The 23,668-nt window shown below is 37.7% G+C and overlaps 1 protein-coding gene across 9 annotated transcripts in view; it reads left to right on the top strand.

The window, feature by feature from the left end:
- The window catches only part of TRPC5 (transient receptor potential cation channel subfamily C member 5), a 270,382-nt gene extending 257,567 nt beyond the window's left edge, over positions 1-12,815 (top strand). For 6 of the 9 annotated variants that reach the window (XM_085006063.1, XM_085006064.1, XM_005673829.4 and 3 more), the window contains 4 exons: positions 6,460-6,663; positions 7,164-7,205; positions 8,001-8,090; positions 9,745-12,815. In XM_085006063.1, coding sequence (XP_084862189.1) covers positions 6,460-6,663; positions 7,164-7,205; positions 8,001-8,090; positions 9,745-10,437 — 1,029 coding nt within the window. In that variant the 3' untranslated portion in view covers positions 10,438-12,815. 9 annotated transcript variants of the gene reach the window in all.
- The last annotated feature ends 10,853 nt before the right edge of the window (positions 12,816-23,668 follow it).

Raw genomic sequence — 23,668 nt, 5'->3', positions numbered from 1 at the left:
TCTGTACAATGAAAATTTTATGCAAGTCACAAATATGTGCCACATATGTTACATTTTCTAGTAGTCACATTAAAATATAGTGAAAAGAAATTGGTAAAATCAAATTTAGTTATATATAAATATATTACATATGTAATGTATTATATTGGTACCCCAAAACAAGAAAAAACAGTTCAGAAAATTAAAAACTATAGACCAATACTATGGAAATCCTCAACAAAGTATTAGCTTATTGAAACCAGTAATGTATGAAAAAAACACACTATAACCAAATGGGACTTATTCCAGAAATGCAAAGTAATCTATCATATGAATAGTCTAAACAAGAAAAAACCCATGATCATATCATTGATGCAGAAAAAGTATTTGACAAACTTCAACATGCATTTTTGATTAAAAAAAAAATGTCTTGGCGGAGTTCCCGTCGTGACGCAGTGGTTAATGAATCCAACTAGGAACCATAAGGTTGAGGGTTTGACCCCTGGCTTTGCTCAGTGGGTTAAGGATCCAGCGTTGCCATGAGCTGTGGTGTAGGTCGCAGACATGGCTTGGATCCCTCGTTGCTGTGGCTCTGGCGTAGGCCAGTGGCTACAGCTCTGATTAGACCCCTAGCCTGGGAATCTCCATATGCTGTGAGAGTGGCCCTAGAAAAGGCAAAAAGCCAAAAATAAATAAATAAATAAATAAATAAATAAATGTATGTCTTGGCAAACTTGAATTAGAATGTAACATCCACAACTTAAACCATAAAACCTACAGCTAACTCAGTAGTGAAAGACTGAATATTTTCTAACATCAATAACAAAGTATACCTGCTTTCAGTACTTCTATTCCAGATTGTATTGGAGATCCTAGACAGTGCAATAAGGAAGGAAAAACATTAAAGACATAGAGATTGGAAAGGAAGAAATGAAACTATCTTATGAATCTGTATAAAGAAAATTCTAAAGAATCTATTTAAAAACTTAGAATAAAAAATGAATTTCAGAAGGCCATATGCTAGCAATAAGCAATTGAAAACTGAAATTTTAAAAGACAGTACCATTGTAAATTGTTGCAAAGAAAATTAAGTACTTAGGTATAAGCTTTAAAAAAAAACATGTATAGGACTTATACACTGAAAACTACAAAACATGGATGTAAGAAATGACATACTGTGTTTGTGGATTGGAGGACTCGGAATAAATATACTTTCACTTAGCATAAGGTTTTCAAGCTTCCTCCATGTTGTAGCATGTGTCAATATTTCATTCCTTTCTAAGACTGGACAATATAATAACATACCACATTTTGTTTATCCATTTATCAGTTGATGAATATTTGGATTTTTTTCCCACTCCTTGTCTATTATGAATAATGCTGCTGAACATTTGTGTACAAGTTTTTAGGTAGAATATGTTTTCATTTCTCTTGGGTATTTAGCTAGGAGTGAAATTGCTGGGTCATGTGGTAACTTTATGTTTAATTATTTGAGAAACTGATGTACTATTTTCCAAAGTAGCTGTACAATTTCACACTCCTGCCAGCAGTGTGTGAGGGTGCGATTTCTCCAGATCATCGTCTTCACTGGTTATTATTTGTCTTATTTTAAATTATAACTATCCTAGTGGGTATAAAGTGGTATCTCATTTTGGTTTTGATTTGAATATCCCTGATGACCAGTGAGGTTGGGCATCTCATCATGTGCTTGTTTGTTGTTACTTCTTCTTTCGGGAAATTTCTATTCAAGTGCTTTGCCCATTTTTAAATTGGTTATTTGTATTTTTATCGTTGAATTGTAATTGTTCTTTATATAGTCTGGGTACAAGTCCCATATCAGACATATGATATTTAATTACTTTCTCCCATTCTGTGGGTGGTCTTTTCATTTACTTTATGGTGTTCTTTGAGGAACAAAGTTTTCAACTTTAAGTCCAATTTACTTTTTATTCTTTTGTTGCTTGGCTTTTGGTGTTATCTCTAAGAAACCATTGTTTTATCCAAGGTCATGAAGATTTACTCCTAAATTTTCTTCTTTGAGTTTTATAGTTTTTAATCTATTAAATTTAGTTCTGTGATTCATTTTGAGTTGAATTTTGTATGTGGTGTGAGGTAGGAGTCCAACTTCATTCTTTTTTTAATTTTTTAAAGTTTTATTGAATAGTTTATTTACAAGCTTGTGATAATCCTGCTGTACAACAAAGTGATTCAGTTATATATATACATACATACAGCACTCTATCCAACGTCATTCTTTTGATTGTGGATAGCCAGTAGTCCTAGCATTCCCAACTGATTGCCAAAGGTGCAAAAGCAATTTAGTAGAACAACAGCTTTTTTAGTAACCGGTAAATGGTCATCCACAGGTGAAATAAATACAGACCCTCAATGTAAATTTCACCTCTTGAGCAAAAATGAAGCAAAGTGGATCACAGAGCTAAATGCAAATCTTACAAGTATAAAATTTGCAGAGGAAAACATAAGAGAAAGTCTTCATGACCTTGGGTTAGATAGAGTTCCTAGGCATAATACCAAGCGCATAACCCATTAAAAATTTGATAAATTTGACTTCATTGAAATTAAAACACTTCCCTCTATGAAAGATATCATTAAGTAAATGAAAAGATAACACACAATCTGAGAGAACACATTTGCAAGTTACATTCCTGAAAAAGAGCTAGTATCCAGAATATATTTTCAAAACTATCTAAATCCACCTATAAGCAAGCAATCAGCCAGATAAAAATGGGCAAAAGATCTGAACAGACACTTCACCACAGAGGATATCTAGATAGTAAATAAGTATATGAAGAGGCCCAACTTCATTAGCAATTTGGAAAAATGCAAATTAAAACCATAATGAGATACCACCATTTAATCTGTTGGAATAGCTAAACTCTAAAAACTTAAATGCTAAGGAGGATACAGAACAAGTGGTGAGAATGAAAGATGATATGGTCAGTGTGGAAAATAGTTTGGCAGTTTATTATAAAGTTAAATACACACCTGCCTCATGATCCAGCAATATCACTCCTAAATATTTAAGCAGCTTTATTCATAATTACTAGAAACTGGAAACAACTGCAATGTTCTCAAAGGGTGAATGAATAAACAACTATGGTATATCCATACAACATAAAACTATTCAGCAATAAAATGGAATGGGTTATTGATGGATACAAAAAATCTCAAAGATGTTAATGCTGAGTAAAATAAGCCAGTCTCAAAAGATTATCTACTGGAGTTTCTTTCATGGCTCAGCAGTAAACGAATGCAACTAGGATCCATGAAGATGCAAGTTTGATCCCTGGCCTCACTCAGTGGATTAAGGATCTGGCATTTCCGGCACTGCTGTTTAGTGAGCTGTGGTGTAGGTCGCAAACATGGCTTGGATCCCACATTGCTGTGGCTGTGGCTGTGGCCGGCAGCTACAGCTCCTATTTGACCCCTAGCCTGGGAACTTCCATATGCCACAGGTGCAGCCCTAAAAGCAAAAAATTTAAAAAAAAAAGATTATCTACGGTATGTTTTCATTTATAAGACATTTTGGAAAAGGTAAACTAAAGGAACGAAAAATGGAGAAGTGGTTGCCAGGGGTTAGGGTTGGGGAGAGTTTGATTATAAAGGGGCGACACTAGGGGATTTGGGGCTTGTTGGAACTGTTGTGTATCCTGGTTGTGGCAGTGGTTACATCAGTCCATCCAGGTCTGTGTGTCTTGATTATGATGGTGCTTAAACAGGTCTATACACTCATCAAAATTTTACTCTGTGTGAATCATACCTCAATAATACTGATTTGTTTAAAAAATATAAATTTCTCCACAGAAATACTTCTCCTTAAAAAATAACTACTATTGACAGTTTAGTATGTACCTGTCTATAACATGTAAGCATGTAACATAAATATTTTTTCAGTTGTACAAAGGGGATCATTTCACACAACATATATTGTTCTTTATGTTTCTTTTTTCACTTAAAAGTCTTAAAAATATATGGACAAATGCTTATATACAAAATGTATTTCTAACTATAAAGTGATAATAGACCTGTATTTTTAATAGTTTGGTTATAAACCGTTTTGTGGATGTGACATCATTTACTTAACCAGCCTCACACTGCACACTGTCGGATATTTAGGTTGTTGCCAGTTGTTTTGCTGTCAAGCTGCAGTGCTATAGTGAACAGCCCTGCATACATATCTTTTTGCAAGTATATTAAGATAAATTTCTTTTCTTTTTTTTTTTAGGGTCGCACCTGCGGCATATGGAGGTTCCCAGGCTAGGGGTTGAATCAAAGATAAATTTCTTTTAAATTTTTTTATTAAAGCATAGTCGATGTACAATGTTCTGTCAAGTTCTAATGCACAGCAAAGTGGCCCAGTCATACATACATATATATATATATATATATATTCCTTTTCTCATATTATCTTCCATCACATTCTACCACAAGTGATTGGATATAGTTCCCTGTGCTATACAGCAGGACCTCCTTGCTTATCCATTCTAAATGTAATGGATTTATTACTGCAATCCCAAACTCCCAGTCCATCCCACTCCCTCCCCTTCCCCCTTGGCAACCATAAGTCTGTTCTCTATGTCTGTGAGTCTGTTTCTGTTTTGTAGATAGGTCCATTTGTGTCATATTTATTTTTTTATTTTTATTTTTTTTGTCTTTTTACCATTTCTTGGGCCGCTCCCGCGGCATATGGAGGTTCCCAGGCTAGGGGTCTAATTGGAGCTGTAGCCACTTGCCTACGCCAGAGCCACAGCAACATGGGATCCGAGCTGCGTCTGCAACCTACACCACAGCTCACGGCAATGCCAGATCCCTAACCCACTGAGCAAGGGCAGGGACCGAACCCGCAACCTCATGGTTCCTAGTCAGATTTGTTAACCACTGCGCCACAACAGGAACTCCTGTGTCATATTTTAGATTCCACATATAAGTGATACCATATGGTAGTTGTCTTTTTCTTTCTGATTTACTTCACTTAGTATGAGAGTTTCTAGTTGCGCCCATGATTCTGCAAATGGCATTATTTTGTTCTTTTTAATGGCTGAGTAGTATTCCATTATGTATATGTACATCTTCTTAATCCAGTCATCTGTCAATGGACATTTAGGTTGTTTCTATGTCTTGGCTATTGTAAATTGTGCTGTGATGAACATAGGGGTACATGTATCTTTTTTTTAATGTTTTTATTAGAGTTGATGTACAGTGTTCAGTTACTGCTATACAGCAAAGTGGCCCTGTTATACATATATATATATACTTTTTTTCTCATAATATCTTCCATCATGTTCCATCAAAGGTAATTGGATACAGTTCCCTGTGCTATACAGCAGGACACCATTGCTTATCCACTCCAAATGCAATAGTTTACATATACCAATCCCAAACTCCCTGTCCATCCCACTCCCTCCCCCTCCCCCTTGGCAACCACAAGTCTGTTTTCCATGTCCATGAGTTTGCTTCTGTTCTGTAGAAAGGTTCATTTGTGCCATATTTTAGATTCCACATATGAGTGACACCATATGGTAGTTGTCTTTCTGATTTACTTCACTTAGTATGAGAATCTCTAGTTTCATCCATGTTGCTGCAAATTGCATTATTTTGTTCTTTTTTATGGCTGAGTAGTATTCCATTGTGTATATATACACCACATCTTCCTAATCCAATCATCTGTCAATGGACATTTGGGTTGTTTCCATGTCTTGGCTATTGTGAATAGTGCTGTGATGAACATGGGGGTGCATTTATCTTTTTGAATGAATATATTGTCCAGATATATGCCCAGGAGTGGGATTGCTGGATCATATGGTAATTCTATATTTAGTTTTCTGAGGAACCTCCATACTGTTTTCCATAGTGGTTGTACCAATTTACATTCCCACCAACAGTGTAGGAGGGTTCCTTTTTCTCTACCCTCTCCAGCATTTGTTATTTGTAAACTTATTAATGATAGCCATTCTGACTGGTATGAGGTGGTACCTCATAGTTTCGATTTGCATTTCTCTAATAATTAGTGATATTTAGCACTTTTTCACATGCCTGCTGGCCATTCATGTCTTCTTTGGAGAAATGTCTATTTAGGTCTTCTGCCCATTTTTCAATTGAGTTATTTGGTTTTTTTGCTCTTGAGTTGTATGAGTTGTTCGTATGTTTTGGAGATTAAGCCCTTGTTGGTTTCATCTTTTGAAACTATTTTCTCCCATTCTCTAGGTTGTATTTTCATTTTTTTATGGCTTCCTTTGCTATGCAAAAGCTTGTAAGTTCGATTAGGTCCCATTGGTTTATTTTTGTTTCTAAAGAAAAATTTCTAATTGTATGATTACTGGGTCGTAAGGTAAGTGTAATTTGAATTTTTATAGCTACTGACAGATTGCCCTCTATAGAAACAAGCAGAAGTTTTAGAATGAGTCATGGGTGCATTCTGCATTTTCCCATCCCAAATCCTTGAACTTCTCTCTTTCATAGGATCATGCCGATATTGAGTGGAAATTTGCAAGGACAAAGCTCTGGATGAGTTACTTTGACGAAGGTGGCACCTTGCCACCTCCTTTCAACATCATCCCCAGCCCCAAGTCATTTCTATACCTTGGTAACTGGTTCAACAATACCTTCTGCCCCAAAAGAGACCCTGATGGTAGACGGAGAAGGCACAACTTGAGAAGCTTCACAGTAAGACTTTTAAAAATTGTTTCCTTTTTAAAAAAAATTTTTTTTTGTCTTTCCAGGCCCGCACCTCCGGCGTATGGAGGTTCCCAGGCTAGGGGTCTAATCAGAGCTGTAGCCGCCGGCCTATGCCAGAGCCACAGCAACGTGGGATCCGAGCTGTGTCTGTGATCTACACCACAGCTCACAGCAATGCCGGATCCTTAACCCCCTGAGCAAGGCCAGGGATCAAACCCGCAACCTCATGGTTCCTAGTCAGATTCATTTCTGCTGCACCATGATGGGAATTCCATGTTTCTTTTTAAACACAACTGTTTTCTCCTTTCTCTCTTTTGTGACATTCCCTTTCTTAAACATTATAATACTACTCCAACCTACAGATGCTTTGGGGGTTCGTCAGGCAGCAGCTCCTATGTCGTGTTCCAGTCCTAATATTTAGAAATATATTCAAATATGTGGGCTGCTGGGAGACTGCTGATGTAACCTCTGTCCATTTTCAATTACAGGAACGCCATGCTGACAGCCTGATACAGAATCAACATTACCAGGTAAAGCTTCTTCATAGGGACTAAGCACAATCAATAGTTTTTGGTCAGTTGTGTGACCTTGGACAAGTCACTTACCTTCACTTAGCCTGTTTCTTCATCTGTAAAATAAGGATGATAAAACTTAAAGTATAGATGTGAGCAATGAGTGGTGAGTGTTTATGTATGACTGTTGTGTGTCCTGGCACAGTGTCTGACATATTGCACTATGTGGTCACTATCATTATCGCCGTTACTAACACAAAGCATGGTGACCCCGTGAATACCATTCCCAGGAGGCTAAGTAAAAAGATGCCATCCGTGTAAAGGAGAAGTATAGATTGACTCGAAGAAAACGTATCTTGATTACATAACTAGTGGACATGGAAATAAGCAGACTTTGTTACACTGAAGAATGACTTTCTCAACTTTATACAAGAAAAACTCATTTTGCTAGGAGGGTCAGAGTTTAATCCAGCCTGAAAGGAGAGGATATTAACTGTGACCATTCAAGCATTATTCTGTTCTCGATATTCTATGAATGTAAATTCACATTCATGTTAATGCTTAGGTGGAAAATTTTCCTTTCAGGGGAATTTGATTTTACTATCCCACTCTGCCACCAAATTGGGCCACATAATAAGTCTTCATGTAGCCAATGGTCTTACCTGGGGAGTTTTGTAGAAAATGGCTGGATTCTGTGAGGATTTTCCATGGCAGATAGTCTAAGCACGTTTTATTTTCAGTGTATGTTTCTTATTTTACTGAGAGCCCATAAAGGAAACTGAATGCTTCTTTATGTTTGTGTTTAAATTCCAGGAAGTTATCAGGAATTTAGTCAAAAGATATGTGGCAGCTATGATAAGAAATTCCAAAACAAATGAAGGACTAACAGAAGAAAATTTTAAGGTAATTTAGTCATAAAGTGGTTAAATTTCTCATTTCACATTTCTTAAGCATCATTTAATCTTCACAGGGTTTGAGGTTTCTGGTGGTGGAATTTCAACTGTCTATAATACAGTAAAACCAGCTACAACTCGTATTCTTTTTCTTAGAATAGTCTGTCATCCAGTAGGTCGAGAGATTTTACCAATTATCAGTCATACAACAATAAGCTTTATGAATAATAAAAATATGCATTCTTTTAATGTTCTGGGTTTTTCTCAGTTTTGGAATTGAATGCTTTAAATGATGTGGCAAGGATGTGTGATAAGAGGAAAGATAGCAAAGGGAAGATGCCTGGAGATGAACAGCCTTCTATAATTAGAGATGCAAGACAAAAAAAATCTACTGTTAAATCTCAGATTTATGAAATACTACCATTACACATTTTTGGTTGTCACACTGAGATGTGTGTGCTATTGGCATCTAGTGGGCAGAGACCAATGTTGTTGCTAAAAATCCTACAATCCACAGGACAATCCCCCACAACAAAAAATGACCCAGCTCAACATGTCAATTGGTTGAGAAACCCTATCCTAGCGCACATATGTATTTTCTAAGGAATATAAGAAGGCTCTTATCTTAACCTACAGACATAACTTACCTATTGAGGGCTTGCTATGTGCCAAGCATTCTGCTAGGTGCTGGGGCACAGTCATGAGCAAGATATCACCAGCACCTACTCCCTCATGGAGTGACACACAGTAATAATAAAGGGTGACGAATGACTGAGTATTCTAATAGGATCAACACAAGGTGCTGTGAGACATAGAGATGGGGGTGCCAGGGAGATACTCAACTGGGACTTGGGGATTTGGGGCAGGCTTTCCAGAGGAAGCAATGTTTAAGCTGAGGTTTGAAGGAGGAGCCAGATAAAGGAGATCTAGGGAGAAGAATTCCAGACAGAGAGAATAGCACATGCAAAGGCCCAGAGGCAAGAGAGGGAATGTCCATACAAGTGGAGAGTAACAAGAGTCTGGGAAAAGAGTAGAAAGAAATGAAATGGGAGAGATCGACGTGGACCAGGCCTTGAAAAACCTTATAATCTGTGGTATGACATTTTTCCTTTTTCCTAAAGTGGGTGGCAAGTTACTAAAAGGTGTTAAGCAAGGGAACAACATGATCAGATTTAAGCTTTTCAAAGATGGCTTTTAAAAGAGCAATCTAGTATCTAGGCAGTCAGTTAGAAGGCATTTCATAAGGACTAGAATAAACAGGGTCCCCTGTCCCAAAACACCATCTCATCACCTGACTAATTTTATTCCTGAGAGTCCTAAAAGCTTTTTCCTCTTTAGTAGCACTTTGATATGCACGTGCCTATGACAGCCCATACCCTAATCTAATACAGTAATTGCTAGGGAACACTTTAGTCTGTTGGCATGCTCCTGATAGCAAGTTTCTGAAACTCACTTGACCAGTCGCACACTTTCCCCAATGGCTAGCCCTGCCCACAGAATTTAATGTTTTCCTTGTGCTGGAATAATGTGAGAGTGTTCTGGTAGTTTGTGTACTTTGTGATTTGCTATGAGGCAAAACCTGGAACATTTCAAAGGATACCTAGTGTGCCAATTTTGAACTAAAGACCAAGCTTTTTAACATAATGTCTTCTCCCCTGCCTCAGGAATTGAAACAGGACATCTCCAGCTTTCGATATGAAGTGCTTGACCTCTTGGGAAATAGGAAGCACCCAAGGAGAAGCTTTTCCACTAGCAGCACTGAACTCTCTCAGAGGGATGATACCAATGATGGCAGTGGTGGGGCCCGGGCCAAATCCAAGAGTGTCTCTTTCAATTTAGGCTGCAAGAAAAAAGCCTGCCACGGGCCACCTCTCATCAGGACCACACCAAGAGTCAGTGGTGCCCAAGGGAAGTCAAAAGCAGAGTCATCAAGCAAACGCTCCTTCATGGGTCCCTCTCTCAAGAAACTGGGTCTCCTATTCTCCAAGTTTAACGGTCATATGTCTGAACCCAGTTCAGAGCCAATGTACACAATTTCTGATGGAATCGTTCAGCAGCACTATATGTGGCAGGACGTCAGATATTCTCAGATGGAGAAAGGGAAAGCAGAGGCCTGTTCTCAAAGTGAAATTAACCTCAGTGAGGTAGAATTAGGTGAAGCCAGGGGCGCTGCTCAGAGCAGTGAATGCCCTCTAGCCTGTTCCAGCTCTCTTCACTGCGCATCCAGTATTTGCTCCTCAAATTCTAAACTTTTAGACTCCTCAGAGGACGTATTTGAAACTTGGGGAGAGGCTTGTGACTTACTCATGCACAAATGGGGTGATGGACAGGAAGAACAAGTTACAACTCGGCTCTAAGTCAAGCCGTTATCACCCATTCTGGAACTCAGAAAATTTCTAATTTTGTTCCTCTCAGAGGTGACATAGAATATGGTTCCCTCACTGCCCCCCACTAGAAAGGAGAGTGAAACTCCTATTATTTGCATTGTCTTTTATAGCCACATTCTTCAGTTTTTTGTTCTTCTTATTACTATTATTTGCCTTTTTATACCTATAAACACTAAGTCCATTTCACAACCAACTGACGGGGTGTTTGCCCCTAAACAGCAGAGGTGCAGTCGGGTGCTTAACCCTTTGGCTTTGCTTTTCTTACCCTTGCTTCCTTGAAGCTCCAGGTGCCACTTTGCTACTGTTGCTGCCGCATAGATTCCTGACCTTCCTCAGGATCTCACACCATTTCCCCACAGAGCTGAGGGATGTGCTCAGCAGTCCCCACCAGCTATCAGATAAGGCAAACTAACCTGCCTATCTTTGTTGCCCTTCAATGCTCCACGCCGCCCATCCTGGTTCAATGAACAGCATCAAAGGGAGATTGAATAGACTCCAAGGAATTGTCAGCTTGTGGTTTCTAGGTATAACTGGCCTTTGTGTTGTTTTTGTTTTTAAACACTACAACTTCTCCTTAACGTGGGGGCTGTTGAATTTGTTTCTTAAAGATTTGTTAGTTTCCTAACGTGTGCCAGTGAACACTTACCCCGTAGTATATGTCATATCTAGTAGGTTAGTGGATTCCTTTCCTATGTTTGTGTATTTCAGTTAGCTTACTGCATTTTAAAATTTGATAGCATCCAGATTAGTATGTAGGATGTATACTGTTTTTTAAAAACTTCTACTGCACTCTAACCAATAGTCACTACATCTCATACACTGGCAAGAAAAAATAATTAGCTGGTATATTTATAGGGTCCTATTTACTGTTGATAGTTTTAATCATTGTTGCTATCAAAGGCATTTCTAAGATAAAAGCCTGGATTTGAAAATTTTTTTTATCAGACAAATGACATCTTGTTGAGGTGTCAGAATCTGAAAACTTCATCTTCATTGTAATCAACTGCTTTCTGATAAAACAACAACAAAACAATTTTAGGTCTAGATAATCTGATTCAAGTTGCAGTATTAATGTTCATTGGGGACAGTGGAATTGCATGTGTAAACTTATGTTAAATATATAACGTAACAACCCTAGTGAATTCATGGAACTACAAACATGATCCAGATTATACTGTCTTCAAAGAAAACTGCATTTATACATCCAAACAAATTATTTTCCACAGCTTAGGAATACCTCATCAGAATACATAGGTTAAAGTTAAAAAATGAAGCCCATGATGCATATGGTCATCATATTAGACCTGTTAACCATTGAGAGATTACCTGCTAATCAAGGTGGTTTTTTACCAATATTAGCACAAAGGTATCCCCAACATACACCCTAACATATGACCTGAAAGAGCCCGAGGTCTGGGTCTGGATGACTAAATTAATGTATAGCTCAAAAAGTAAGAGATATAATTAGTTGTTACCCTGTTCTTAGAAATGTCAACAGCAATAGGAAACCAGCTACATTCATATGGATACTTTCTGGAAAAATTAAGTGAAATGAAGCATTTTCAAACAATGCATATATAATATGCCTCCAAAATAGTTTTTGACAATGTAGTTTGTTATTTGAATTGATTCCCATTCCAGCCCTAGCTTTAGTGACTGACAAAATACTCTACATGAAGGACACACACTGGGGATGAGGGAGCAACAAGAGAAGGTGATGAAGAACAAAGGTCAGATCCAGGGGAAAGTGATCAAGAGGACAAGCTACATCAAGATTCTTTTGTTTTTTCGGGTTTTTTTTTTTTTTTTTTTGGTCTTTTTGCTATTTCTTGGGCCGCTCCCACGGCATATGGAGGTTCCCAGGCTAGGGGTCGAATCGGAGCTGTAGCCACCGGCCTATGCCAGAGCCACAGCAACACGGGAACCGAGCCGCTTCTGCAACCTGCACCGCACGCAGCTCACGGCAATGCCGGATCGTTAACCCACTGAGCAAGGCCAGGGATCGAACCCGCAACCTCATGGTTCCTAGTCGGATTCGTTAACCACTGCGCCACGCCGGGAACTCCTCAAGATTCTTTTGGAAACAGATGATCACAAAGTAATTCCTTGGTCATACCTAAAGTGATCATTTACTCAAATCCAACTTCTCTCCTGCTTTGCTAAGTGGGACTATCATAGAATGGCCCTAACATCAATTACAAGTTACTTTCCAGAAGGAAGGTTTCTAAAGTTGCAGATTCAACTTTCCCAATTGTCAAGCTCACTTTAAGTAATAAATAGCACCTGGGCTACATTCATTTGCTGGCACCAAAAAACTAATACATGGCCACATTTCATCAAAAGAAAAAGATGTCTTTCTCACAGATGCATGTACTTGTGATGACCTAGGTCTAATTGTTCTGGCAGTTACTTTATCAATTTATCAGAAAACAAGAGTAGCCAGACATAGAGCCATGCTCCAAAATACAGTCTTCTCTCAGTTATGTTCTAAGGAGAGAATATGTATAAATCATAGTAGCCAACCCCTACTATTTAAAGAAACCAGAGTCATATTTCATGGGAAGTATATTCCTTTTTAAATCTTCTCAGGGTCATTGCCTTTATCACTTGGGCTTAAGACTTCACTAGTTGTGCTGAGGCCCAGCTATGTTAGGGACTGAGCCAGTTAGCTGTTAAAGCTAGCCAGCTATTGCCCTAACCTCCATGATGGTGACACCAACATTTTTATTACCTTTAACTCTAGCAGAAAGTAGGAAGGGAAAAAGATTTGTGTTCACCTCTTTGGCCTCTGGATCAGCTACTACCGAGAAAAGATATTTCAAATCAAATGTTTAAGTATGCCCAGAGAAGGCAGAAGCCAACTTGAGAGTAAATTTATAAACATAAAAGTTAGAGCTAAAAGAGAACCTTAGTGAATGAGCATCTACTCAATTCTAACCTCTTATTTTACAAACAGAAAAAAAAAAAAAAAAGAGGCCCGGAAAAGGATAATGACTTGCTCAAGGTCACAGAGCCAGTCAATAAACCCAAATCTTCTAGATTACAGAAACAAGACATTCATCATTAAGCATATGTTATACACAGGAGATGTGGAAATGGATTGGCCATTATAGGTAACTTTCTGTTCATTTGTCCAAAATGGTGTGAACTCCACAGATGTCAGACTGACATGTTTAAATGTAAAGGTATAATTATAAATAGTACAAGAATCATTTACTTTTTGTCTAAGCATCTCTACCATGGTTCACCTCCACCAGGGTGACTTCCTTATCACTTCTGGACACCTGTATGTGTTTGACTCCATCATAATTACATTAAAGTTCCTCTGATAATTGGTAAGGGTGAAATATTACAAATAAAATATCTGAATTATATTAGAAAATGGCCATTATTGAAGTAGGACCTCCAACTCTAGCTTTAAATCCAGTGGAGTACAAAGAAAACATTCCAAATTCAAAATCACCATTATTGAAAGACGCCAAATTTTATAGATGTAAATCTCCAAGTTATATTTCTGTCCACTTACATGGGAATATGGGAAATTTTCTGGTTCTTTCTGCCTCTCATTGACATTTTTCATACCTCTCTGACATAATCTAGGGTATTTTAGCTAAGTCCAAAACCTCCAAACATTTGCCCACAATTTGATTAAAGATTTTAAAAAATGGGAAAAGAATCTGAAAAATAACAAAATAAAAACATAAAAAACCTTACGGCCTCTACTTTTTTCAATGACTTGCAAATTTCATTGAAAAATATGAGTTCATACCTTAGCAAGAAAATATGACCATTTGACATTCCTATTGCCTTTTAGGTGAGACTCAAATGGTGTTTTAACTAACAGTTTAAGTGGCCCAGACCTTGGTTTGTTAAATCATCAGGTAAAAAGACGTGAAGTTAGGCAGACATTCTTTCCTGTTTATAAAAGTACACAAGAAAAATTGATCATATTATTTTGGTAATTTAATTTTCAAAACAGTGTTAATAAACAGATTGCTTGTAGAGACAGAGCCAATGTAAGTCGACATAATTGTTTGGATCATTTAAATAACCTCTTTATATGTACTTGTCAGCTCCCTCCAACCCCAAACACTGCAGCTTTGACTTAAATCTATGGGTATTTTAGACTGTTTCTTTGGCTTGCTTTATCTAGATAATTGTTCCAAATATCCACTTTGTTGGTGTAGAACTAGCCATTGGGAACCAAGTAACCCAATTCAGTGTGAGCATTACTTTAGTCTAGGGAAATGCTACTTCTACTGTATTTCCAATGACCTTTTCCATCACTTTTTCCAACAGATGTGGGGTTTGGCTTGCATTGTTTGGAGGGGAATGTTTGTAAAAGTGAAAACCTTGTCTGTGCACACGCACATATGTGTAATGCAACTTAGTAGCATTTGATTGCTCTGGCCTGGCCCTCATCCCTTTTGGTAATTACTAAATCATTTTGAAGGGAGGGGGAACAGGAATAACTTCAATGGAAAGAAACTTCCTGAGATATAGTAAGGAATTGCTGAAATGAACTGCTAAGGCAGCATCTGCTGTTGTACAACTGTTAATATTGAGAGCTCTCAGGATTTGGGGTTTCTGGGTTGAAGGAAAGATAAAGCCTGTAGGTCAGAAGAAAGAACCTAACTGTAAAAATAAGAATATATGTCTTTAGTGAATTAAGTAAGTCTGCATAGTTCAGAATTAGGGCACACTTGAGACATAACTATTCATATATTGATATGTGGCCTAGGTTCTCCATCCATATGCTGCATGGTAGTCCAGAGAAGGAGGTGCTGATAGGCAGTTTTGAGAGTTTTACTTTAAGAAACAAAGGAGTTAATTGCTGGAATGATACAGGCAGCTGGCCAGGGTGCTCTAGCATTTTTAAGCTCAGTGTTTGTTTTATTCCCACTCTAGAGTGGATTTGTATCTTATACTTGTCAGTTTATTGGATCTGAGTTGTGGTCTTTTTCTAAAGATAGACCACTGGTGTTTGTGGTATTTGAGAGACATGTACATATTAAGAATTGCTGATGTTTAAATATAAAATTAAGTGGAATGGCCTTATGCCAAAAGCTTATTAATGTGAAAGTTTCAAAAGCTCTGTAGAAACATCCTGTTACTACACAAATGAAAGGCAATTTCTACAGTAAAATAAAAGTGTGATTTTTGATCACCATAATTGACTTTCATAAATCCATAACTATAACACATCTGCCCTAACTCTCAAAAAGAAAAGCTTTCTTTACAACTCCAAATGACTTGATAGAACCAAAAAAGACTAAATGAAGAAGGGCCTGCAATGTGAATGCCATTTTCAGTAATGTGCAGAGAATTATGCCCTTTGGCTTTCTTTACGTCTGAGCAGGTTACAGGGTAATCTAACATCCCAGGAGATGCACTTCACCACATGCCCACACACATACTAATAAGATATCACTCTTGTGCTTTTTATTTTAGCCTAAGGTAGCCAACGCATCTGCAAGTATAGTTAAGCTGGGCTTGGCCATTTTGTCCTTTTCACAAAGTTCAATATATCCCACAATACTCATTGAGACCCATTGCCTTCCAACCTAGAAACCCTCTCGACAGTTCTCCAGTCTAATACAATCTTTAAAACTGAATCTTGGATGACAAGAAAAAAAAAGAGTAAAACAGGGCTAAATTACATTGTCAAACTTTTTAGCTAACCAAAGTGAGGTGGAATTCCCTGATTTTAAAAAAATGTAGTTTATGTTTTAAAACACTAACATCATCATTTTCTCACTCAACGAAATCCAGAAGTGTAACAGTATATGAAAAATAGCTCTGAACAAACTAAATCATTTTTCAAAGGTTGAGTTATATATAGGTTGAATTTCAGATCATAGCATATTCTTACCTTGTGATCACTGTATTCCTAAATTCAACATATCGGACTCATAATAAGGTTACATTTTAAATTATGCAGTATCACTTTTATAAATCTGCACATATTACAATTACTGGAAGGATTGCTTTCTCCAAATTTTATCTAAGAAATAAAACGAATTTGCCAAAACTCTATAGAAAAGAAAAACAAAAGGTAAAAGTGAGAGAGAGTAGTATGGAAGAGAGCTAGATTCTTTTTCCGGTGTTATACTTTGGCCTCATAAATACACATAATACACAATGTAACTTCTGAATATCCTCAATGGTAGAAAATAATAATCCTATAAGATTAAATTCTTAGAACAGTCAAAACTAACTTTGGATCCATCTTTGGTAAAAGGTTGGGCGATCAAGCTGAGTTCTATTCTTTGATACTTTGATAGACACAAGTATAAAATAACAAGACAGTTTCTTGTAGGCTTTATAAAGTGGCCTGAAGCTGCTCCTTGGAATCTAGTTCTTTCCTTATCAACTTTGAGAAATAATTTGTGTACAATTACCTGCATCCATTTAAATTGATGAGTGGAGTTCCCATCATGGCTCAGTGGTAATGAACCTGACTAGTATCCATGAGGATGCGGGTTCAATCCCTGGCCTCGCTCAGGGGATTAAGGATCTGGTGTTGCCATGAGCTGTGGTGTAGGTCGCAGATGCAGCTTAGATCGAGCGTTGCTGTGGCTGTGGTGTAGTCTGGGAACTTCCACAGGCCACAGGTGTGGCCCTAAAAAGAAAAAAAAAGTTTACAATTTAGTGAGTTTTCACAGTTGTATACACCCCTAGAGCCATTATCAAAATCAAGATACAAAAATTTCCATCCCTCCCAAGAGAGGCCTTTTTCCTCTTTGCAGTCTGGAAATCTAGTTTAAAACATGCTTGAAACAGTGGTAGCCTTACTAGAATAAGTTTATGTCCTCCCAAGGAAGAAACATTAAAGAACACTGTATTTAGATATAGAAACTCCAGTGATTTGTGAACAACCATAATGACTTAACTCTTGAAATATTTGTGTCTCAACAGTAAAACAGACACACACACAAAACAGTAAAACACATTCCAACTTCCAATGGCTTATGTTGTAAATAAACTCAGAATTGGCTTCCCAAACCTTATTTGATCCACAAGAAATGACATTTTATAAAGCAGAGGCTCTGACAACTAGGCTATTAGGAAGAAAGGACAGTAGGGAAAAGCCCCAGCATTCCCAGAAAATTGAGGGGAGGATTTTGGACTCAGAATGAGCTCTGGTAAGAGAAGTAGGAGGTGGCTCTAATGGGAGGATGGCAGCAGCTGGATGAATTTTCAAGTCATTTGAAAATCACATGTTCACATTATGTATTTCCTGTGTAAGATCTAATCACATTATTTAAAGTACAGATGCATCTATTTGTGGTCACATCCTGTAGGACTTACTTTTACAGCATATATTAAGGATCGCTTTGACTAACCAAAGCAATGTAGCGTATAGTCTGATAAGTAGTGATAACTGCTTAGTATACTTGGGCAGGAGAAGCAGTCAGAATTCTAGAGTCTAAGAGGATCCACTGGAACCAATGGCACTGAATGGAATTTTGTGTGAGCTCATGAGGAAGCCTCTAAACTCTAGGGGTTAACACGTTAATTAGTCTGCAGTTTTTTTAATGTTAAAGGTAACCCAATTTGTTAACTTATTAACTTGAAAATTTTAACTGTTCAAATTACTCCTCTAACATAGTAAAGGTAAACCCATATGTTCTTTTATTTTAAATATAAAAACAAAGACCTTCTCAAGGACATCTCAATTCAGATAAACATCTTTCTCAAGTGAAATCATTTTAATTTGTCTATTTCTTATCATACAGAACACATACCAGCCATAGGGTTCAAGAAAGTATCACTATTAAACTCTTCATAGGATTCTATTTCAAGATTTCTCAAAAACGAGTTGAAATATAGGATGAGGAGTTTCTTCCTATTCAAAACAATGAATGTAGCTTGGAGCCGACATTTGGTAGAAGATAAAGAATACTTTTAGAAAACACAGGAAGTGTTTAATTCACTTCCTTAGCCTAGTTGGAGGCCCCAATCACACATCACCATCCAGAAAACATATGCATCAAACTTAAGGTTAAAATTGTATCTCCTGAGCTTAATCACGAAAAGGGAAAATTCCAAATGTGTTTGTGTACATGGCATTTTGGCTTTGCGGACTATTTCATGAGCTAAAAACTTCCTTGAGTAACTATTACTTTTATTTAAATATTTTCTGTAAGAAGTGCAAAGTTACTGTCATCCTTAAACATTAAAAAGAACCTTGTACAATAAAATGATTTTGTGTATTTTTAGCTTCAGTATAAACAAAAATAAAGCATTTACTTTTGTCTCCCAAAATGTATGGCTGCTCAAATTTAAGGTGTTTTGTTCCTTCCTTTTCCAACATAATCATTTATAGCCACCTATTATTAATAAACATCTATGAACAATGACGGATTTTACGCTACAATTTAACCCGCAGATACACTTAAGGGAGACCTCCACAGTCTAATATATTTTGAAATATAGATGGTTGAGAACATTAATATCATTATATTTCCCATTAAACAAGACTATATTAAATATTCAGAAAATTGGATAAGTATTCATAAAGAAACTTTGAGATGATGACATGAAGGGACTAATACAGCTACTCACACATATGCACTGACAAACCTTATGGGCCTTATCCTGAAAACTTCTGAGTATCCAAAATATGATACATGTCGTACAGAGCAGTTTGAATCTGTGGGTCAGTGGGAAGACACGTAAGTTGAGGTTAAACTGGTCATTAAATTCATGTAATATGAGTGCATTTGGGTAATATTTTTTCAGGTATTGGTTGATGTTTCTTTTAAAATTTTTTGTAGTCATGAATTTTTCAGCAACTGGTTTTCCCCTTAATTCAGATTTTTGAAGTCTTGTCTTTCATTTTACTAATTAGCATTAACTTTTAGAGCACTGGTTAGCATACCAGAACAGTTTTACTTTCAGCCAAATAACTCACTTGCAAGTGTTGGCCTAATTATTTTAGGTGTGATTGGGTACATAACATTTACATATTGGTTAAATAAGACAACTAAAAAGGCAGTAATATACTTGAAAAAGATGTGCAACCAGCATAAGCAAATAACTCTGACAAATCAATAATAAATACACAACCTGAACAACTAGCAAATAAGCACATGAAATGGTATTCAACATAATCAGGGAAATGCAAATTAAAACCACAATGATAGCACTTACCACCAAACCCACCAAGACGGCTAAAATCAAAGACTGACACCACCAAATGTTAACAGGATGAAAAGCAACTGGAACTCTCATACATTGCTGATGGGAGTATAAAATGATATAGCTACTTTGGAAAAATGTCCTGTATTTTCATAGTCAATATATACCTAACATATGACCCAGGAGGAATGAAAACAAATGCTCACAAAAAGACTTCGATAGAAATGTTCATAGCAGCTTTATTCATATCTAAAAAACTAAAAATAGCCCAGGTGTCCATCAACAGGAGAATGGACAAAACAATGGCAGATTCATACAAAGGAAATGCTACTCAGCAATAAAAAGAACAATTGACACACATCACATGGTGTAAAAAAGCCTTACGCAAAGGAGCATGTACTCTGATTCATTTAAATAGTTTGAAAATGATGGGGGAAAATCAGAAGAAACAGTGGTTGCCTAGGGGATGGGCTTGGGGAAGCAGAGATTGACTGGGAAGGAATATGAGGGGATTTTATGGAGTGATGACAGTGTTATCTTAATAAAGCCTGGAGTTTCAGATGTGTGACTTGCCAAAATTCATTGCATCGAACACTAAAGATTTGTGCACTTCATCACATGTAAACTTTACCTTAAAAAGAAAAGCACCTTAAAAAAAAAACTTTAACAAATACTGAACTCTAGTCAACAGTATGTATGCTGCAATGCCTTGGGTAAAGTTTAAGTTTGCAATTTTATTTGTAATCATCAAAAAAATAGGATTTATAGATGGATATGTGAAAAGATAAGTATAGTAAAATGTTAACTATAGAATTTAGGTGGTGGATATACAGATGTTCTTTGCACAATTATTTCAATTTCTTTATGGCTGCACCTGCAGCATATGGAGGTTCCTCGGGCTAGGGGTCAAAACCAGAGCTGAGTATGTTTTGTAGGTTAGATAACAGTATTTTTTTTTCTTTTTTGGCTGCACCCACGACATATGGAAGTTCCTGAGACAGGGACTGAATCCAAGTCGCAGCTGTGACCTATGCCACAACTGTGGCAACACAGGATCCTTTAACCCACTGTGCCGGGCCAAGGATCAAACCCACGCCTCTGCAGTGACCTGAGCCACTAGTCAGATTCTTAACCTATTGTGCCACAGTGTGAACCCCAATTTCAACCTTTATGTTTAAACTTTTTCATAATAAAATGTTGGGAAAAAATAAGCAGTGAGTGAAAGAAAATAACTATGTTAACAAAAACCAAATCTATACTATGCTTCAAAACAACTAGGAGGAAGAAAACTTCTTGTGGTTGAAGCTATTTCGGCAGACCTAAAAGAATGAAAAGAAAAATAAAGTTCGACTGCTGAAGCAAGCAAAACAACTGAATATAAAAGAGGGAGTTCCTGTCATGGTACAGTGGTTAACGAATCCGACTAGGAACCAGAAGGTTTCAGGTTTGATCCCTGGCCTTGCTCAGTGGGTTAAGGATCTGGCGTTGCCGTGAGCTGTGGTGTAGGTCGCAGACGCGGCTCGGATCCCGCGTTGCTGTGGCTCTGGCGTAGGCCGGTGGCTACAGCTCCGATTCAACCCCTAGCCTGGGAACCTCCATATGCCGCAAGAGCGGCCCAAGAGATGGTAAAAAAAAGACTCTTCATCCAGGAGTTCCCTGATGGCCTAGTGGTTAAGTATCTGGCACTGTCACTGCTATGGCTCAGGTCACTGCAGTCATGTGAGCCAGATCCCTGGCCCAGGAACTTCCGTATGCTGCAGACCAAAAAAAAAAAAAAAAAAAAACCAAAAAGAGTATTTTTTTGTAGGGCTGTACATGTTGTAGAACTTTGATTTCTTTTAATTCTGGTAAGAACACTTACCCTGAGACCACTGTCTTAACAGATTTTTAACTGTAAAATACAGTATTGTTATCTATAGGCACAATGTTGTATAGCAGATCTCTGGAATTTCTCTTGCATAACTGAAATTTATCAAGACAAAAAAGTGTTACTTTGATCTGGTTAATACACCAGCAAGGGAATAAAAGAGGTTTTTGTTGTTGTTCTTTTAGTTTAGTTTTGTTTTTTAGGGCTGCACCCGCAGCATACGGAAGTTCCCAGGCTAGGGGTTGAATCAGAGCTGCAGCTGCCAGCATATGCCACAGCCATGGCAATGTGGGATCCAAGCTGCATCTGCAACCTACAACACAGCTCATAGGTATGCTGGATCCTTAACCCACTGAGTGAGGCCAGGGATCGAACCCGAGTCCTCATGGATATTATTCGGGTTCTGATGAGCCACAATGGGAACTCTAAGTTTTTTTTTTTTTAAGTCAAGAACTTTACGGGAGCTCCCTCAGATTTAAAAATTGCCCCAAACGGGAGTTCCAATCATGGCTCAGCAGAAATTATTCTGACTAGGATCCATGAGGATGTGGGTTCCATCCTGGCCTCGCTTAGTGGGTTAACAATCTGGTGTTGCTGTGAGCTGTGTGGTAGGTCACAGACGTGGCCTGGATCCAGTGTTGCTATGGCTGTGGCATAGGCTGGCAGCTGCAGCTCTGATTCAACCCCTAGCCTTGGAACTTCCATATTCTGCAGGTTTGGCCCTAAAAAGCAATAAATAAATAAGTGAAAAAAAATTTTTAAATAAATAAAACAAATCAAGATCAAGAACTTTAGAGCTCTAGGAGTTCCCGTCGTGGCGCAGTGGTTAACGAATCCGACTAGGAACCATGAGGTTGCGGGTTCGGTCCCTGCCCTTGCTCAGTGGGTTAAGGATCTGGCGTTGCCGTGAGCTGTGGTGTAGGTTGCAGACGCGGCTCGGATCCCGCGTTGCTGTGGCTCTGGCGTAGGCCGGTGGCTACAGCTCCGATTCAACCCCTAGCCTGGGAATCTCCATATGCCGCGGGAGCGGCCCAAAGAAATAGCAACAACAACAAAAGACAAAAAAAAAAAAAAAAAAAAGAACTTTAGAGCTCTAGTACTAGGGTAGAATATTTTTTCTACAATTTTGTAAATGATTTGAAAAATCTCTACCACATAGTTTATGAAAAATCATAAGATCTGCAAGAAAATATTTGCTGATTAAGTGGACTGATAACCTATATAACACCAATAAATGAATGTTATTATTAATGTTCAGTGAAAATAGATCTTCGTATTTTATTCATTACCTGGCCTGAATTCATAAGAATTAATTCAGTTTAACCTCAGTTCTATGGAGTCACTCCCCAACCCTCTCACAAAAGGTTTAGCCACTGGCCTGAGTCACTTAACAGGAAAAAAAAATAGCTCTTCAACACTAAAGGATTTCCTGGTTTCTAGGCTCCCCTCTGGCAGCTGTAGGAGAAAAGTGAACTCAAAACTGTTATTATTAGGAAAACAGTGAAGCAGTAAAACCTGAAGTGGTTCACTCGCCTCGAATAGTTTCAACTACAAATAAACATCATGGTTTAATATAGTTTTGCATGTAGCAAGTGAATATTCTTGAAATTCCATTGCCTATACTATATGCTTTCTCCAACCTCTAGATAGCTTACTTAACAAAGGTACCTATGAACTTTATGCGAAAGCATCTCTAAAATCTTGTTTCAGAGCTCCCGCTGTGGCACAAAAGGATCGCTGGTGTTTCTGGAGTGCTGGGACACAGGTTCAGTCCCTGGCCTGTCACAGTGGGTTAAAGATCCCATGCTGTCATAGCTGCCACAGCACATGTCACAACTGCAACTTGGATCTATCTGATCCCTGGCCCAGGAACTCCATATGCTGCTGGGTGGCCATAAAAGAAAAAATAAATAAATATTAAATAAAATGTTTCTTTTCACCATTCAAGGAAAAATGTTTAATATCCTGAACTCTTACTAATTTTATAAACACTCTCTCCAGACAGCCCCCAAGGTGATTTTTAACTATTATGAAAAATTTCAAACACAAAAGTAGAGGGAATAGCACAATCAACTCAAACTTCAACAGTTATTATTTAACAGTTATGAACCAGCAGCTAATCTGTCATCTATAAACCCCAGAGCATTTTTAGGTTATGCCCAAATTTATCACTCTAAAGCAGTTCCAGTC

The sequence above is a fragment of the Sus scrofa genome, chromosome X, assembly GCF_054392235.1.
Source record: "Sus scrofa isolate SSC_HxYL_T2T_F1_AM1 chromosome X, Sscrofa_HxYL_maternal_Yorkshire_Landrace_v2.0, whole genome shotgun sequence".
NCBI lineage: Eukaryota > Metazoa > Chordata > Mammalia > Artiodactyla > Suidae > Sus > Sus scrofa.
This window is presented reverse-complemented; position numbering and strand designations above follow the sequence as displayed.